This window comes from Jaculus jaculus, chromosome 3 (assembly GCF_020740685.1).
Source record: "Jaculus jaculus isolate mJacJac1 chromosome 3, mJacJac1.mat.Y.cur, whole genome shotgun sequence".
Taxonomy (NCBI): Eukaryota; Metazoa; Chordata; class Mammalia; order Rodentia; family Dipodidae; genus Jaculus; species Jaculus jaculus.
The window spans coordinates 150,760,515-150,778,130 of record NC_059104.1 but is presented as its reverse complement, the minus strand read 5'-3'; the positions used below and the strand labels follow the sequence as shown (position 1 = coordinate 150,778,130).

General features: G+C 45.1%; 1 protein-coding gene across 4 annotated transcripts in view; it reads left to right on the top strand.

Moving 5' to 3' along the window:
- The first annotated feature begins 8,038 nt into the window (after nucleotides 1-8,038).
- Nucleotides 8,039-17,616, top strand: part of Cpeb1 (cytoplasmic polyadenylation element binding protein 1) — a 117,699-nt gene continuing 108,121 nt past the window's right edge. For all 4 annotated transcript variants that reach the window (XM_004658217.2, XM_004658215.2, XM_045146460.1 and 1 more), the window contains exon 1: nucleotides 8,039-8,118. In XM_004658217.2, coding sequence (XP_004658274.2) covers nucleotides 8,104-8,118 — 15 coding nt within the window. In that variant the 5' untranslated portion in view covers nucleotides 8,039-8,103. The remainder of the gene's footprint in view (nucleotides 8,119-17,616) is intronic.

Genomic DNA, 17,616 nt, shown 5'->3' with positions numbered 1-17,616 from the left:
AGCAACAATAAAGCACTCACGAATCCACTCTATCTTCCCCACCAGCCCTGTTTTGCAAGCTCTTTCCTTCCCACGTTTTCCTGGATTTTCTCATTATCAATGCTTTCCATTTTTGGCATTTTTAGTATACACAAAGTATAGTATAGACAAAGATGTTCCTGAACACAACATACTTTGTAATAGTAGTAATTCTGCTCCTTTTAAACTTGTATACAGGACTAGAGAGATTTCTCAGTGGTTAAAGGCACTTGTTTGCAAAGCCTGATGGCCTGGGTCCAATTTCCCAGTACCCACTTAAACACAGGTGCACAAAGTGGCACATGCATCTAGAGTTCATTTGCAGCAGCACCCTGGTGTGCCCATACTCTCTCTCCCTCTGCCTCTTTCTCTCTGCTCTCTTCCCCTCTCTCTGCCACATTCTATCTCTCAAAATAAACAATAAGTGATTTAAAAATGTATACAAATGACATTTCAGAGTGTGTATCCTTCTGCACCGTACTTTCATCACCCAGTATCATTTGAGTCATGTTGGTATGTTTGGCTTTGCTTCATTTAGTTTTACATGCATATGTGTGTGTCATTTACTGTTCCATACATATATGGAAGTTTCATTGTATGATTATACCACATTGCTTTGATCCACTCCACTGTTGGTGAGAAGGTTGTTATTGTAGGGGTTTTTTTTTTTTTTCAACTGAAACAGCTGCAGGCATTTTCACTCATGCCTCTTGAAACATGTGCCTTATTTTCTTAAGTGTCATTGCTGCATTATTTACACTTCTTCCCCTTACCTGGATGATACCAGAATATTTCACGTGAAGGGTGTTTATAGTAGCTTTATTTATTTATAATTTTTTGTTTATTATTTTTATTCATTTATTTGAGAGTAACAGACAGAGAGAGAAAGAGGCACATAGAGAGACAGACTGGGTGCGCCAGGGCCTCCAGCCACTGCAGACGAACTCCATATGCATGCGCCCCCTTGTGCATCTGGCTAACGTGGGTCCTGGGGAATCGTGCCTTGAACCAGGGTCCTTAGGCTTCACAGGCTAGCGCTTAACTGCTAAGCCATCTCTCCAGCCCAGTAGCTTTATTTATAATGGCCCCCACACTGGAAACAATCCAAATGTCAACCAGTAGGAGAACACAGAAAGAAATTATGGTATATCCAGACAATAGAATAATATTTAGCAATACAAAGGAACAAACTGATGCTGAATACAATATGGATGGACCCCACATATGTATTGGTGACAGAAGCCATTACTTTCACAATTGTCGGATCAACCCAAACAAAACTGTGTTGAAAACAATAAGAAAACCAGTTACCTCAACAAGGCACAAAGGGGAAGGAGTGTGATGGAACCCTGTGAGGGTGGAGAAATTCTATGTCTTGATATGAATGGTAGCTTCCTGGGTGTATCAGTAGGAAAGAAGGCACTGACCTTTATACTTTGGATTTGTTTACTCTATGTATAGCTCCATATGTACACAGTGTAAAAATTAAGCTGTGTGTGCATGTAAGCCCTCCTGAATAGGAAGCTGAGACAGGAGGAATGCCACAAGCTTGAGGCCATTCTGGGCTACAGAGTGGATGCTATCTCAAAAACAAACAAACAAACAAAAAACCCCAAATTGTTACTGAGGGAGAGTGAGTCATTTTCTTTAGTGGTGTAGCTACTGGCAAACTGCCCATGCTCCAGTAAATCACCTTCATCCATGCTTACGCAAGCAACTCTAACTCAGTGTGTCACAAAGATATAAAAAGAGGGAAAAGCAGTTCACTAGGAATAAAAGAGGCATAAGAAAGGCTAATAAGTGACAAATATGATCCAAATACATTACATATGAAAATTTGAAAAATAGAAAAAAATAAATTAAAGCCGGGTGTGCTGACACACACCTTTAATCCCAGCATTCAGGAGGCAAAGGTAGGTGGATCCCATGAGTTCAAGGCCACCCTGAGACTACATAGTGAATTTCAAGTCAGCCTGGGCTAGAATGAGACCCTACCTCAAAAAAAAACATAAAAGAAAAATTAATAAAAACACATGTGAAAGTAGTGATTCTGCTATGGGAATAGTAATTGTGTGTGTGTGGTATGTGTATGTATGTATGCTCACATGTGTAGTATGTCTGTGCACATGTGGAAATCAGAGTTTAAAATCAGATTACTTTCTCATCAGTTACTTTCTCATTTTGGAAACAAAATACCTGAACAGAAGCATCTTCAGGAAGAAAAGGATTTATTTTTGGCTTAGTTTTGAGGGGAAGTGTCCATTTGGGGTGAGGAAGGCATGGCAGATTTGAGCAGGCAGTGTGCCGGCCACATCTTCACATCAGCAGGGAGGAATAAGAAGGAGAAAGCCAGTTGGTCCTAGCTGTAGCATCTCAAGGCCCGCCCCCAATGACACACTTCCTTTAGCAAGGCCCACCTCTTGAAGGTTTCAAAGCATTCCCAAGCAGTGCCACCAACTAGGGATAAAGTATTCAAATACCTGAGTCTGGGGGGGAAGGGGTCACATTCAAGCTGTCACTAGTGTCATCCTAGATCACCCTATACTTGATTTACAGAGACAGGGCCCCTCATTTGAACCCAGAGCTCACTGATTCAGCTAGTCTACCTAACCAGTTCAACCCAGGGATTCCGTGTGTACACCTCTTGAGCACTGGGATTACAAGTCAGCTGTTTATGCCCATGCAGCATTCATGTGGCTTTTGGGGATTTGAACTTGGGTCTTCATGCTTGTGCAGCAAGTGTTTTACCAGTTGAGCCATCTCCCCAGGCCCTTCAGTGAGCCTTTCATTTTAACCACTTGAGTATGAATTCACCTTTGATTATGGCTTCCTTTGCATTCCCTTGGTACATCGCTGTTGATCAGTGTATTGGTTATTTGGGTTTTCAGTCATGTCCACTGCCTGTTCCCATCTTCTGCACTTTTCAATGAAGTTGTCTTTTTTTCTCATTGACTTTACAAATTCTTAGATATCTAAGATATCTTAGGCCTTTGAAGATATATGTATTGCAGATATCATTCAGTGTATGGCTCACCTTTATAAGTTTTAAATATTTAACAAAGTTTTTAATTCCAGTTTTGTTAAGTTTATCAACATTCTTTATAACCGGTTCTTATTGTTTCTAATTTACAAAGTTGACACTCCCTGGTGGTCTAGTGGTTAGTATTCTGAGCTCTCTAATTTATAAAGTTCATCTATAGGATAACATAATAAAAATGTTTTCCTACTAAGCCTGGTGGCATTGACCTATAATCCCAACATATGGAAGGTAAAAGAAGGAGCATTTAAGTTCAAGGCCAGCCTGGGCCTCATGGCTAGAACTTGTCTCAAAAAAAAATTTTCTCCAAAAAAGAATTGCTCTGTTATTTATCTTTAAAATTCTTGGAAAAGCAAGCCAAGTGTGGCATGTGCCTTTAGTCCCAGCACTCAGGAGGCTGAGGTAAGGAGACTGTCATGAGCTTGAGGCCAGCCTTAGGGCTACAGAATGATTTCCAAGTCAGCGTGGGCTAGACATAAAACTCAGACTTGCAAAAACAAAAACAAAACAAAAATTCTTTAAAAGCCTTTTCATATTTACATTTTAAACTCATTTAACATTTACATTTATGTATGATGAAACATTGTCTCTTGTCTCACTTAAAGACAGAGAGAAAGAAGAGGGGAGATGAAAGAAGGGGGAATGAGGGAGGAACAGGGTTTTTTCTATAGAGTTTGGTGAAACTTGATCAAAGAATTTGTGTGTACTTGTCCTTGAGGTCTTGTGTCCTAAGTGATCTTTCCCTTCTGATTTTTACAAACAGGGCATCCCTTTCTCCAAGTACTCTCCTTGCTTCTTTTTCACTTTCTGCCTGTTGTGTTCGTGCTTTTATATGTGAGCATGGAGAAAACTATAGCTATGGTCCCACCTGTCCCCTTACTACATGTATTTAAGTTAAGCTGACTATAAGTTACTTAAACCTGTATTGTCAATCTGAAGCTTGACTGCAGAGACAGTGCCAGGCATTGCTGGACTCAATGGATGTTTGTTGACTGGGAGAATGGATAATGCTGTCCATTTGTTCCTGCTACTTCTGCCAGTGACCAGCTGTGGGGACTTGGCCAAGTTATTTAATATCTCTGCCCGTACCACTTTCCTATTCCCCCCTCCCCATGTATGGTACATTTACTATCTCTACCCCTACCACTTTCCTATCCCCCATGTATGGTTGATTTAATATCTTTGCTATTTCCACTTTCCTACTCCTCCCCTATGTACGGTGGCTACCTTCTAGTCACTTAGATTTTAAATATTTTATTTCCAAGAGAGAGAGAGAAGGCAGATAGAGAGAATGGGCACGAGGACCTCTAACCACTGCAAATGAACTCCATATGTATGAGCTACCATGTGTATCTGGCTTACATAGGTATTGGGGAAATCGAACCTGGGTCTTCAGGCTTTGCAGGCAAGTGCCTTAACTGCTAATCCATCTCTCCAGCCCTCCTCTTTTTTTTATATTAAAAGTAAATTATTAAAGATTTATTTTAAGACAGAAGAGAATTGGATGTGATGGTGCACACTTTTAATTCAAGCTCTCAGGAATCAGAGGTAGGAAGATCACTGCATTTGAGGCCACCCTGAATCAACATAGTGAATTCCATCAGCCTGACTAGAGTTAGACCCTACCTCAAAAAAAAAAAATTAATTAAAATAGCTCCCAAAAGAGAGCATAGAAATAAAAGAAGCAGGAAAACTCAAGCTGAGGGCCCTCTCTAGCTCAGAGGGATCCCCAGAGGGACAATCTAGGGAAACACCTAGTTATTTATGTTTTGGATTGAAATAGGGCCTCATCAGTAGTCCAGCTTGGTCTTGGACTTTAAATCTTGCCTCTACCTCCCAAAAGCTGGAATTATACATCTGTGCCAGTAGGCCCAGAGGAGAACATTTTTATTATCTCAGACTGTGCTTTCTGTATGACCTACAGGTCTAGCCTAAAATACCCAAGGAGCCAGGAATCATCTACAGGGGATATGGGGTTATGGCTACAAGACTCCTTTACCTTTCCCCATTCTGTCAGCAGTAAGCTCCTTCACAAGGAAGTACACGCAAGAAGGTGCTGGAATAAACCAAGCATGTAGTTTTCAGGGGTAAGGCATCAGGACCAGAAGTTCAAGGCTGGTCTGGCCTACATAGTGAGAGCCTTAAAACAAACAAACAAACAAACAAACAAACAAACAAACAAACAGGGAGGTGAGTAGGAGGACTACAAGTTTTATCATCAGGCTATGGAAACAAGTCTCTGGGTTTGAGTCCTTGCTTTGGTACTGCTAGCCTGGGGCCATGGGCAAGTGATTTAAATACTCTCTTTTCGTTGTTGTTTTTTTCAAGGTAGGGTCTCTCTCTATTCCTGGCTGACTTCCTCTGTAGTCCCAGCTGGGGAACTCACAATGCCCTCCTACCTCTGCCTCCCAAGTGCTGGGATTAAAGCACACACCTTAATTACTTTTTTTTTTTTTTTAAGGTACTAGGTATTGAACCTAGAGTCTTCTGCATGCTGGACAACTGCTTTATGACTCAGCTATAGCTCCAGTCCTCTTTGTTTGAGTTAGAGTCTTACTAAATTGTTCAGGCTAGCTTTCAACTTATTTTGTAGCCCAAGCTGGCCTTAAACTTGCAATCTTCCTGCCTCAGCCTCCTGAATAGTTGAAGCCCAGCATGTTACTTAATTTCTTTTAACTTGTTTCTTCTTTTGCAAAATAAGTTAACATAGGGAAAACACCTATGCCAAGCACATTAAGTGCTCAAGAAAAGTGAGCTATTCTTACCTCCTGCAAAAAGTTTAGGGAGAGCAATTTAAGCAGCAGAAATTCTCTTGCAAGTTGCTTTCATACAGTCAGTGAGCTTGGACATTTGAAAATGTTCCCAGATACTCATTCCCTTGGGCACTTTTCCAGCTTTTAGATTCTTATCTTGCTTAGAGCTTTGGAGTCAGGGAAGTGGCCCGGATGTGAGGCATCACAAATTGTCAGTCAGTGACCTGAATGATGCCCTTGTATTTGACATTCACATTAAAAACTTCATTTTTTAAAAATATTCTGTATTTCCAGGTTTTCTTGGAAGATATATCTGGCACTTACCAGCTAACATCACCCAGTTATTTATTTTATTTAGTTATGAGGCAGGGTCTCACACTGTAGTCTTAGATGGCTTGTAACTTAGGGCCATCCTCCTGTCTCAGCCTCTTAAATGTTGGGATTACAAGCGTGAACCACTATGCCTGGAGGTAAAGCAGCCCTTTCAGATGTGCCTCAGACCTTCAGAGCCTCTCAGGCACACTCACCTATTTCCTGTGCTGTAGGCATCTGAGTGTGGCACGCCTTAAAATGGGGAGAAAACAAAATATATGACATCTGTAGCAGCTGAACTATGTTGCTTGCTGAGGGCTTTGAGGGTGGGCTGCTGGGAGAGGGGGGGGCGGGGGCGAGAAGGTTGTGTCCCAGGGAAGTTGTTCCTGCCTAGCTCTCTCTTATAGTCATGATCCTCTTGTACTCATGACGGCAGCCCAAGGCAGTGCCTCTGGCTGCGTGCAGACTAGCCAGCTCTTGTCACTCAGCTTCCTCTGGACGCTGACTCTAGCTAGCATCTGCCCTTTCCTTCTCCACTCCACCTCAACCAATCCTTCAGAAACACTAGACCAAGGCCACGGACTTCCTTTCTTTCCATCACCCTGGGCAGAAGCCTAGTTACCTGTCTTCATCCGCTTGGCCATTAGATCTAGGTCAGCCTCACCAGCCTGCTAGGCAGGTGTGGCAGCCACATCTTCCGCCTCTGCTTTGAGTATAAGAAGTGCTTAATAAATAGCATGATAAGAAAACATAAAATAGTAATGCTCAATAAACTCTGGTCCCTTTCTTACCCCCTCCAGTCCCCTATTTCCAACCTCCAGTAAATGTCCAGTAACACTTTAAAAGGACCTGACAGCTTCCATTCTTGACTAGTTTCCAGCTAGCCGCAAAAATAAATAAAAACAACCTCTTTTCAAACTGGGCCCAGGCTTCCCTCCAGTGGCATCAGCACGCATTAGCCTCGGTCCCGGTCAATCCTCCCTCTCCGCCTTCCCTTGGTCTCTCGCCTGGAATGCCATCTCCGCCTCTGCGCTCGCTTGGGCTTCCGGCCCCCTCCAGCCCCAGCTAGCCGGTGACGCCTTTCCAAACTAGTCAGGCCCACAGCGATCTGTTGCCCCCCAACCTTCTCAGTGACGCTCCCTAGTCTATCTGGCAGGAGCGTCTGCAGCGGTTTCCCAGTGGAATTGCAATCCAAAGAGGATCCCCGCTGTCTTCGGAACTTTCCGGAATCCCCTGACGCCAGCGCTCCTCTTTGCAGCTCGCGACAGCGTGGGGGTCTAGAAAAGTGGTGAGAGCTCGTCACCCCGGGGAGTCTGAGGGTGGGGACTAAGGGTGCGGACCACCGGGGCTTGCAAAGCAGCAGGCTCGTCACCCCGGGAGGGGTCCCTGGAAGAGGCCAGGGTTGTGCCCATAACGGTTTTATTGCGCAAACACCTCGTTGGCGCGGGTCGCCTCACTTTCAACTGCACGAAGGGGAAACTGAGGCCCGGCGGGGTGGGGGAGAAGGAGGAGAGAAACAGCGTGACTTGGCAAGAGAGTCCACTAGGTGAGTGATGCGCTCAGGCCTTGGGACCTCTGGTCTTCCAGGAGTGGCTCGTGGCCAGCAAGTGTCTCCAGCCGCAGAGCCCGCCCCACGCTGGCTGGGTCGCGGCTGCGGGTGGGCGGTGGACGCTCGGGTCTGGACGGCTGGAAAGGCCCGTGGAGAGGGCGGTGGGGGCGGGGCGGGGCCGAGGCCGGGCGGGGCCGTCACAGGTGTTGCTCATCCGGCCGGCGGGCGGCTCCGCCGAGCTTTATAAAAGCCGCCGAGGGGGTGCGGAGCTGCGAGGGAGTAGCTCGCTGCAAAAAGGGGGAAGAAAAAAAAAATTAAAAAAATAAATAGTGTCCACGTGTGCGCGCGTCCTTCGCCGCGCCGGTGTACCGCTCGGCCGGCCGGCGCACCCGTCCCCGGACGCCTGTCAGTCCAGCAGGGCCACGCCGGGCCCCATGGCGTTCCCTCTGGTAAGAGCCGCCTGGGCGGGGCCGGGCCGGGCCGCGGTCCCCACGCCTCCGCCGCCGCCGCGGCTAACGGTCCGCGCGCAGTCTCGCCTTCCCTCCCCCGGTGCGCGCGTCCCGGGCGGGGCGCGGGGGTCACATGCCCGCGGTCGTGGGGCCTCGTGGACGGGTTGGTGGGGTGACGGACGGACGGACGGGGTGGCGGGGCCGGGCGCTTCCTCGTGACTCAGGGCCTTTGGGCTTAAAGGCGCCGCGGCCCTCCTGGGGCTGGGGCGGAGGGGGGGGCAGAGAGTTGCGGCGGTCGCTGGAGCCTTCGGAGCTGCTCTGCAGACTCCCCTCCCCCCGTGCTCCCGAACGTGTGTCCAGACAGGAGCTTGCCCGCACGGAAGGGGCCTCTGGCGGCGCCCGGAACACTTCCTCGCGTCGCTGCTCCCACCGTCGTCGTCCTCGTCGTCGTCGTCTCAGCACGTGAGAGCCAGAGAAGCCGCCGCCGCCGCCGCTGGAAGTTCCCGCCCCCTGCGAGTCGCGTTAGCATCGGGCGGGAGGCCGGGCGGGGAGGCGTCGCAGGTGGCCAAGACACCTCACATGAGCGGCGCGGCTCCTTTAAGGCAGAGGGACCCCGACCCTCCTCCTGGTCGTCGTCGGAGGCGGCGGCGCCGCACGCCTTGGGAGCCCCGGGAAGTCACGTGGCTTCACACGTTCGATTGGTTCTGGAGGCGTGAGGGCGGACGGGGCCAGGTGAGGGGAGTCCCGACACGTGACCCCCTGGGCTCCCGGGGGGCGCGGGCCGCGAGGGGGCGCACGGCGTGGAGGCCGGCCCACGCGTCGCCGCCGCCGGCTTCCGCCTTTTCCCCTCCTGGCCTCCCCCGTGGCCCCCCGCCCTGACGCGCTCATGTGGCCTTGCCGCTGTGTCTCGGCTTATCTCAGCCGACTAGTCCAGGTGCCTGAACTTTGGGGACGCGCGAGGGGAGGGGTGGGGCGGGGTGTCGCGGGTGGGTTCGCGTGGGGTCTCCAGCCGCGGCCTCGGGTTTTGGAGCGGGGCAGGCGAGGATTGACGGGGGCCGCTCCCCGCCCCCACCCCGAGGCCCAGACGGCTGGCTGACTTAGACAGCCCACCCGCCCCCCACCTCCCGTGGGCCCACGCCGCCGGGACCGCCTTTTTCCTGGCGTGGTCCGGCGTTGCTTGGGGGTGGGGGGGAGGCCCTTTGCTTCTTGCGCCGCCTTCCTCTGCAGGCCGGTCCACCGTGATGACGGGCCGCCTTTCTAGAATGGTGTCGTGCCAGGCGAGGCCACGCTCCTTGCAAAATGGCCCGAGAGGACGAGAGCGAGAGAGATTGCACGCGGCCTCGTGCGTCTGCGCGTCCTGCTTTGTAGTGGGCCCCGGGGGCTCCTTTGCAGGCTGTGTACCCCGCTAGCACTGTGCCGTCCGTCGGAGACGTGTGAACTCCGTGGGAAAAGGCTGAAGTCACCACCCAGACCCAGAATGGCCTCCACGGTGCTGGAAGTGGAGGTGCTCACTTGCCTCAGGCCTTCCCTTCCCCCTCTGTGGCCTCCAGGCACGGATCAAATGAAGGCGGCACCCCCCCCCCCCTTCTCTCTCTGGCAACTGCTTCCTTTGGTCTCCCTGGCTACCGTGCTGCCTTCCCCACTCTCTTCTGGCACCTGAGTAAACTGCTGCTGTGCGTCATTTGCTGGAGCCAAGGCAAGAGGGTAGGATTGGGTGCTCTGGAAGACACGTGCGCCTGTAGCCTCCATACCACTCCTAAGGTGACCTGGTCCACATGTGCTCGCTTGGAGAGAGTGTACTGAGGGTAATTCACCCTCAGGCTCCTGTTCTGAGTCTAGGGGGACACACGTTGGGTTTAAAAAAAAAAATAATAGAACTCCAAATAGGCAGAAGAAAACCTCAGAAATGCAAGTTGGCAATTGTTTTGCTGGTTTGTTTTCGTGAAGGTTGGTAGAAAAGGGATGTGCGATTGGCTTTTGATCCCACTGGGGTTCCAGGCTATTCGGAGCACTCAACTTTTATCCTTCCTCTTGGGGCTTGCCTGGAGCTAATCTGTACTCCCAGAATAGGTTGCTGTAGAGTTTGGGTGGTGGTGTATTTTATTTTATTACTTTTGTTGTTCTGTCTTTTCTCAAAGTTACACTGGTCTGAAAGTGTAAGCTCTGTTTATAGAAAGTTGACTACCTTATAGGTAAGCCAGCCTTGAATAAAAATACATGCCTTCCTCTTCCCAGTCAGTGCCTGTCTTACAGATAATTCTCTGGACAGCAGACGGGAGGTTAAAGAGCTGATAGGTTCAAAGACTGCAGTTAGGAGTGGCTTTAGGATCATTTATTTTACTATACAGGTAACTAGATGGTTGTGGTGCATTTAATTATCCATGAGGCAGAGGATAAAGTTATGATTCTTAAGCTCAACACTAGACTTGTTTACAAGGGAACTGATGGTAATGGCTGCCCCAGTATTTGCACTATTTGGTTTTTAATCCTTAAAATGAGTTGTAAGCCCAAAAGGAGCTTGGGGGTAACGTAAATAAAGGAGGAGGGAGGAAGAAAGGGGCCTTCTGACCTATAGAGTTAATGCTGCTGTAAAGCAAGCATTCATTAATTGAGCATTGACAAATTTTCAGGCCCAAGAGTTGATGGGTCTTTGACTTAATTCCTATTTTGATGAATCCCCTGGCTTTTAAAAATGCAGCAATAAAATATTTAAACACAAAATGGATCAAATGTATTGTGTCTTTAATGTTGGAGTCAATCAGAATCAATGCTCAGGGGATCAAAAAACTAGTTTGGAATCCCTATAGGTTTAACTCATTTTGCAGATGAGGAAAACAGACTGAAGCATCAAGTTACAGCCTTATCTTAATTTAATTTTTTTACCTTTTGGATTTTGGAGGTAGGATCTTGCTCTAGTCCAGGCTGACCTGGAATTCACTGTGTAGTCTCAGGCTGGCCTCAAACTCACAGTGATCCTCTTACCTCTGCCTCCCCAGTGCTAGGATTAAAGGTGTGCACCACCATGCCCAGCAAGTTACAAACTATTAAGGGATGTCATTATGTTTTTTTGATGCCTTAGTCCAACCTATTACATTATTTTTGTTCTGGTATGTCAAGGATGGTGTAGGATAGGGTGGTTGGGGTTAGAGAGATGGCTTAGTGGTTAAGGTGCTTGCCTGCAAAGCCAAAGGACCTAGGTTTGATTCCCCAGGACTCATGATGCACAAGGGGGTGCTTGCGTTTGCAGTAGCTGGAGTCCCTGATGCACCCATCCTCTCCCCCACCTGCCTGTTTCTGTTTTTCTCAAATAAAATAAAATCTTTTTTTTTTTTTTAAAGGGTGATTGGCTGTAGGCTACAGGGTGAAACTTAACTGTAGTGGAAGAAATGTCCTATTACTGTATAAGTCACTATGGGTCTTCTGAGCATTATTAGTGCAGCACGATTGATGCCTGAAGGAATGTGCTGTGTCTACTATTCCGTGATGTGTGTCAGAGCAGTTAGATGGTCCTGACAGCTAGAAGTCTGGAGAAAGTAGGCTCCTCCCACTGTGGGAGTGATCCTCTGGACCCTCTGCACAAAAGACCTGTTTTTTTTTTTTTTTTAACATAGCTAAAATTTCAATAACTTTTTTCCTTTGGTGGCAAGGCAAATTTAAAATTCTAGAATTGTTTTAAAATATCCATAAAAGTAGAATGGAGATTAATCTCACTTTTTCTGGCTTTGCTAAAACTTCCATAATGATGTCTCTCATATTACCAGGAAAAATTAATAAAATTGTTCCCTTTTTTTGAGACAGGATCTCCTTATGTAGCCTGGCCTGGCTTTTTTAACTCACAACCCGTCTATGTCAGCCTTCTGAGCAATTGTGATTTTTTTTTTTTAAAGCAGTATGTGGTAAAGTCTACCAGGATAATCTGTCTCCCAAGTTATAGGTCATAAAGGGGCTGGGGAATGAAAGGCTAAGGTTTTAATTCTGGGTAAAATTTAAGAGCCTCAGTCTCAGCATTATACATAGCCATACTTAGCAGATGTGAAAGAGCTGTGAGCATTTGATTTTTGTATCTTATGCCTAAGGACTTAATGGAGTAAAGAGTGCATATTCAAAGCCTTTGCCAAGTGGATTTTTTTTTTCTGTAAGAATACAAACTGAGGGCTGGAGAGATGGCTTAGCGGTTAAGCGCTTGCCTGTGTAGCCTAAGGACCCCGGTTCGAGGCTTGGTTCCCCAGGTCCCACGTTAGCCAGATGCACAAGGGGGCGCACGCGTCTGGAGTTCGTTTGCAGAGGCTGGAAGCCCTGGCGTGCCCACTCTCTCTCCCTCTGTCTTTCTCTCTGTGTCTGTGGCTCTCAAATAAATAAATAAATAATTTTTTTTTAAAAAAGAATACAAACTGAAATACAAGCAAAGTAGATTTTTTGCCTGTGGCTTGAAAAGTTTTAGTAAAGATAGAAACTTTAAAATGGTACCTGTCTTTAGTCTCTTCATCAAGCTTTACCAGCCAAGCTATACTGTATGAGTTGAGTGTCGGCAGATTGGAGAGTGGAGGGCAGTGGGTGGGCCTGAGGAGTATAGATTAAAGTTCTCTTAGCTTGTGTGTTTCTACGTTTTATTGATATGTTGTGCGTGGAAGCTTTCTCATTCACTGGTCTTGGATGCCTTAGGTAATTGACCATTCTCTTAAAAATTTTGTCTTGTTTAAAGGGAAAATTCATTGGCTTAAAATTGGGCAAGAGTAGACATCCAACCCAGGTGTTAATGTTTAGACCATTATTTTCAGTACCTACTAGTGGGGGCAACAAAAAGAACCAAGGAATCAAACAGTAAATGATTTTCTCTCCTATGGAAGAGCTGTGCTACTCTCATCTTGTCTGTAAATCTGCTTTTCACACAGGCTCTAAACTGAATTGACTTTGGGGAGAATTCACCAAAAGTTAGGGGTAGAGAGCGTTACCTAAATAATTTGGCTTTTATCTGTTGTTGATTTAAACCCCGAAACTACCTATTGAACCCTTTCAGTGTTTTAATTATTAAGCCTTTGGATGCCACCAAATCCACCTCCTTTGCCTGCCACATTGCAGCTTTAGAAATACCCTTTTTTTTCTGTCATTGTTGCCATATGTTTTTAGTTAAACCTGCTTGATATGAGATTCACATCTTGTGTAAGCACAGATTCCAAGTGCTGAAAGTTTTTATGTTGAAGATAAGACCACCAAATAAAGCATTTCTCAGTTACAGTACATGGACTGAAAAGATTGAACTAAAAGATGCATTAGGTTTATTTCATATTTTTAAAGGAAAATTATCTGACGTACTGTGAAAAATTAATACCTAAATTTTACATTTAAAAATAGACATTGTAGATAAGATTTCTAATATCTTTTGTTGCTGGGATTTAAAAAAATTTGTTTGGGATTATTTTGTTGCCTTAATACATAATGAGTTTTTAAATAAGGCTTGGGGGTGTTCCTGACTAAATAGGCTGAGCTTTGCTTAAATAATTCAGGAGAACATTTAGACAAGAGTTACTTTGAATTCCACCTCTTTCAGAATTTCTCTAAGGTTGAAGTGCAACCCTTTTAGGTTACAGACTGTTTTTATTTTTTTAAGGTATTTTTTTGCTGGTTTTCCTTGAAATAATTGGAGAATCTCCAGAAGGGCAGGTCTCCAGATTGTTTTGCATGCTAAAAATGGGTCATTCTTGAGTCTAGAAGTATCTTGACTAAGAATGTTACTGGTATCTTTATTCTTGGCCAACATACTATGCTGGAATAGTACTCTGACTGGATTTAGCATGACTACAGTCTTTGGTAAGGGTGTGAGAATAGCTTTGGAAGAGAGCAATTATCTTGAAGGACAGGTAGAGGGTGTGTGTGCGTGCGTGCGTTTTATTTATTTATTTTATTTTACTTATTTGAGGGTGGCAGACAGAAAGAAAGAGGCAGATAGAGAGAAAATGGGCGCACCAGGGCCTCCAGACACTGCAGATGAACTCCAGATGCGTGCGCCCCCTTGTGCATCTGGCTTTCTGTGGGTCCTGGGGAATCGAGCCTCAAACCAGGGTCCTTAGACTTCACAGGCAAGTGCTTAACCGCTAAGCCATCTCTCCAGCCAGTGTGTGTGTTTTTTGACAGAACACTTAATCTCTTATTATTGTACCTGGCATTTTGGGGTGTACTACTGGTTTTGGCTCTGATACCACCTGTCTCCTGAGTTGGCCCTTTCCCCTGGGTCCATTTTTATTATTATTATTATTAAAACTGTAATCTTGGGATTGTTTTGAATCTCAAAAGGTATTAGAGCTTTGTCTCTTGGGTATAATTTGGAGTTGACACCAAACCCAGGTTATAATTTTTTACTTTTTTCAGTGGATAAAGTAGAGTTCAGCTTAGAATGAAAATTGATTGTTTAAATGTTGGGCAGTGAATGAGTGATAGAGCTAGAAATAGAACTGTCATTTCTTCTGTCCTAGTGCTACTTCTATAATTTGTGTATCTTGACTTCTTTGTTGACCTCTCATCTCATTTACTTAATTTCTTCATAATTCATAAGACACTGGATTCCTAGTTTTCTGTATGATTCTTCTTGTCTTGGCACTTTTAGGCTTCCTTTTCCCCATCAATGTTATATTCCCTAGGGTTCAGCCTCTTGGTTCATTCCTGTGCTTGTGTATATATGGAAGCCAGAGTGTTCCTGTAGCTGTACTACTTCTCTATATGATCAAATAGACTAAGTGCTTTTACCCCAGGTTTTTCTCACAATCTATGCATCTGTCCGTGTGATGCATGTTAAATCCAGCACATTTCTGGTTTAAAAGGTTTCTTCCCTTTTTTCTTCAAACTAATTTGAATCTTACTCCTTTTCCAAATTAGACTTTTATTTTATTTTTCCAATTTGAGGCTGTATTGCTCCTTCTAGACAATAGATTTGGGTATTTTTATTTCTTCCCCACTATAGAGGCTTTTACAGAAGGGTACTAGGGCCAGACATGGTGGCACATGCCTTTAATCCCAGCACTCGGAAGGCAGAGTCAAAGGATCGCTGTGAGTTCAAGGACAGCCTGGAACTACAGAGTGAGTTTCAAGTCAGCCTACCTCGAAAAACAAACACACACACATACACTAGCTAAGCACATTGTTGGAAACTTCCCTTTGGAAACTTCTTTCTAGCTCCTATAACTGTAAAGCTTGATGTGAGCTTATACTTTATTCTCTATTCCTTCTTCATTCCCTTACACAAATATTTTCAATCCACTTTTTCAACACCATCCTTCTCAACTACTCTCATGTATTCACTCCCGACACTTTGTGGAGCCTTACCACACTACTGTTCTCATTGTTCCCTAGACATTCCTTTGACCTGTGGTTCTTAGTGTATTATTATATCTCCCAATCCAGGGAATAAATTCTGGATGAGAGCCTTTTCATGGTTCCTTTCTGTCTTCACATTCTCAAGATACTCAGTCATCAGTTGTATTTATCCTCATGTCAAAGCTCTCAGCCACTTAGTCATTTCAGGATTTGAGGTTTTAAGTTTGGACTAGAAACAGTTTTGCATATACAAAAAACAAGAGTCCATGAACTAAATGTAATACAATGCTTGGAGACTCAAATATTGCCATTATTATTTTCTTGTTTTTTCATGACAGTGGCCACTTGCCAAAATAAGCTTAGTAGGGTTGCCAGCTAGGGAAGCTTGATAGAACCTTGAATGCACAGAGCATGTGCTTATTAGGTTTTGGTTGGTTGTTTTGGCCTAGTCAGCTAGGTGTCTGCCTAGAATGTACCAGGTTTCCATAGTTCAAGGAGGAAGTAGGTATTTGGCATAAACCATTGTTTGTCCAGTTTAGGAGTGGTAACTCAGTAATAGGAATGGTGAATTTTCAAAATCCAAGGCTCCACATGCCAGCCAGAAGACCTACTGTTTAACTCATTTCTGCATACTTGTAAGTAGGAATACAAATTGTGATATAACCACATCTGATAATATACTATACAGTAATAAAAAGCTACTGGACTACAGCATGTGAAACTCTCATGCTAGCTGGGCATGGTGGTACACACCTGTAATCCTAGACTGAAGCTGGATATTTGTGAGTTTGAGAACACCCTGGGTAACTTAGTGAGACATTGTCCCAAATTTTAAAGAATATTTTTATTTTTTTATTTATTTGAGTCAGAGAGAAAGGGAGAGTGAGAGTGGGTGTCAGGGCTTCCAGCCACTGCAAATGAACTCCAGATGTGTGTGCCCCCTTGTGCATCTGGCTAATGTGGGTCCTGGGGAATTGAACCTGGGTCCTTTGGCTTTGCAGGCAAGCACCTTAACCTCTAGGCCATCCCTCCAGCAATGTCCCAAATATTTTTTAAAGGATTGGGGATATAGTGCAGTGGTATAGCACTTGTTTGTCACAGGGCCCTGTGTTCAATTCCTAGTATTAGGGAAAAGAGGAGTGGAAGGAGGAAATGATAATGATCTCACATATTAAGTGGAGGGAAAAGGAGTACCTGTTACACAATTTCATTTATAAGACATTCAAAAACAGACAAAACTGTTCTCGAGGGATTGCTTAGTGGTTAAGGCATTTGCCTGCAAAGCCAAAGGACCAAGGTTTGATTCCCCAGGACCCACGTTAGCCAGATGCACAATGGGGTGCACACATCTGGAGTTTGTTTGCAGTGTCTGGAGGCCCTGGCTCGCCCATTCTCTTACTCTCCCACTTTCTCTGTCAAATAAATAAATAAAAATAAAATAAAAAATAGACAAAACTAATTGGTGACAATGCAAGTCTGAGTGGTTAATGGAATCCATTATATATAACTAATACATGCTAATAACATAAGAAGGAAAAACATCTGGTAAGTGCCAAGGGAAGAGGGTGGAACTTAAAAATTGAGTTTAGAGCATGGGAAAGGGCACAGAAGCTACAGACTGTAAAAGTGCTCTTGATGTGTGTGGTATTCTGGTGTGTACAAACATGTGAAGATTTATAGTATGCTAGTGTCCTTACTGCATATTCATTATCCCTCAGTTAAAATAGGAGTAAAAATAGGAGTAATTAGAAGGGCTGTAACTTGGCCACCAACCTGAAGCTAGACCCTGAAGAGATTTTTTTGTTATGGCTAAGGGACTTGGCCTTCATGACAGTTGTTTTCAAAGCTAGGTCTGTGGACCTTTGAAGGTCTCCACAGTTAAGAGTATTTTATAATTACAGCAGGTTTTCTTTCCTTTGAGATAGGATCTCATAGCCCATGTTAGCCTAGAATTTACTAGGTAGCCCAAACTGGCATCGAACTTGTCCTCCTTCCTCCAAAGTGCTATGGTTATAGGTGTATGACACCACACCTGGCTCCATCAGTTGCTTTTGAAATTGTGTTGGCATTTACACTTATGGTACAAAAGTGATGAGGGTGCTATGGGAAACTTAGCAGGAATCATAACACTGCCACTAAGTTATAATATCCATCACTGTATAGTCATTCTACACATTCCTCTCAAAAAGC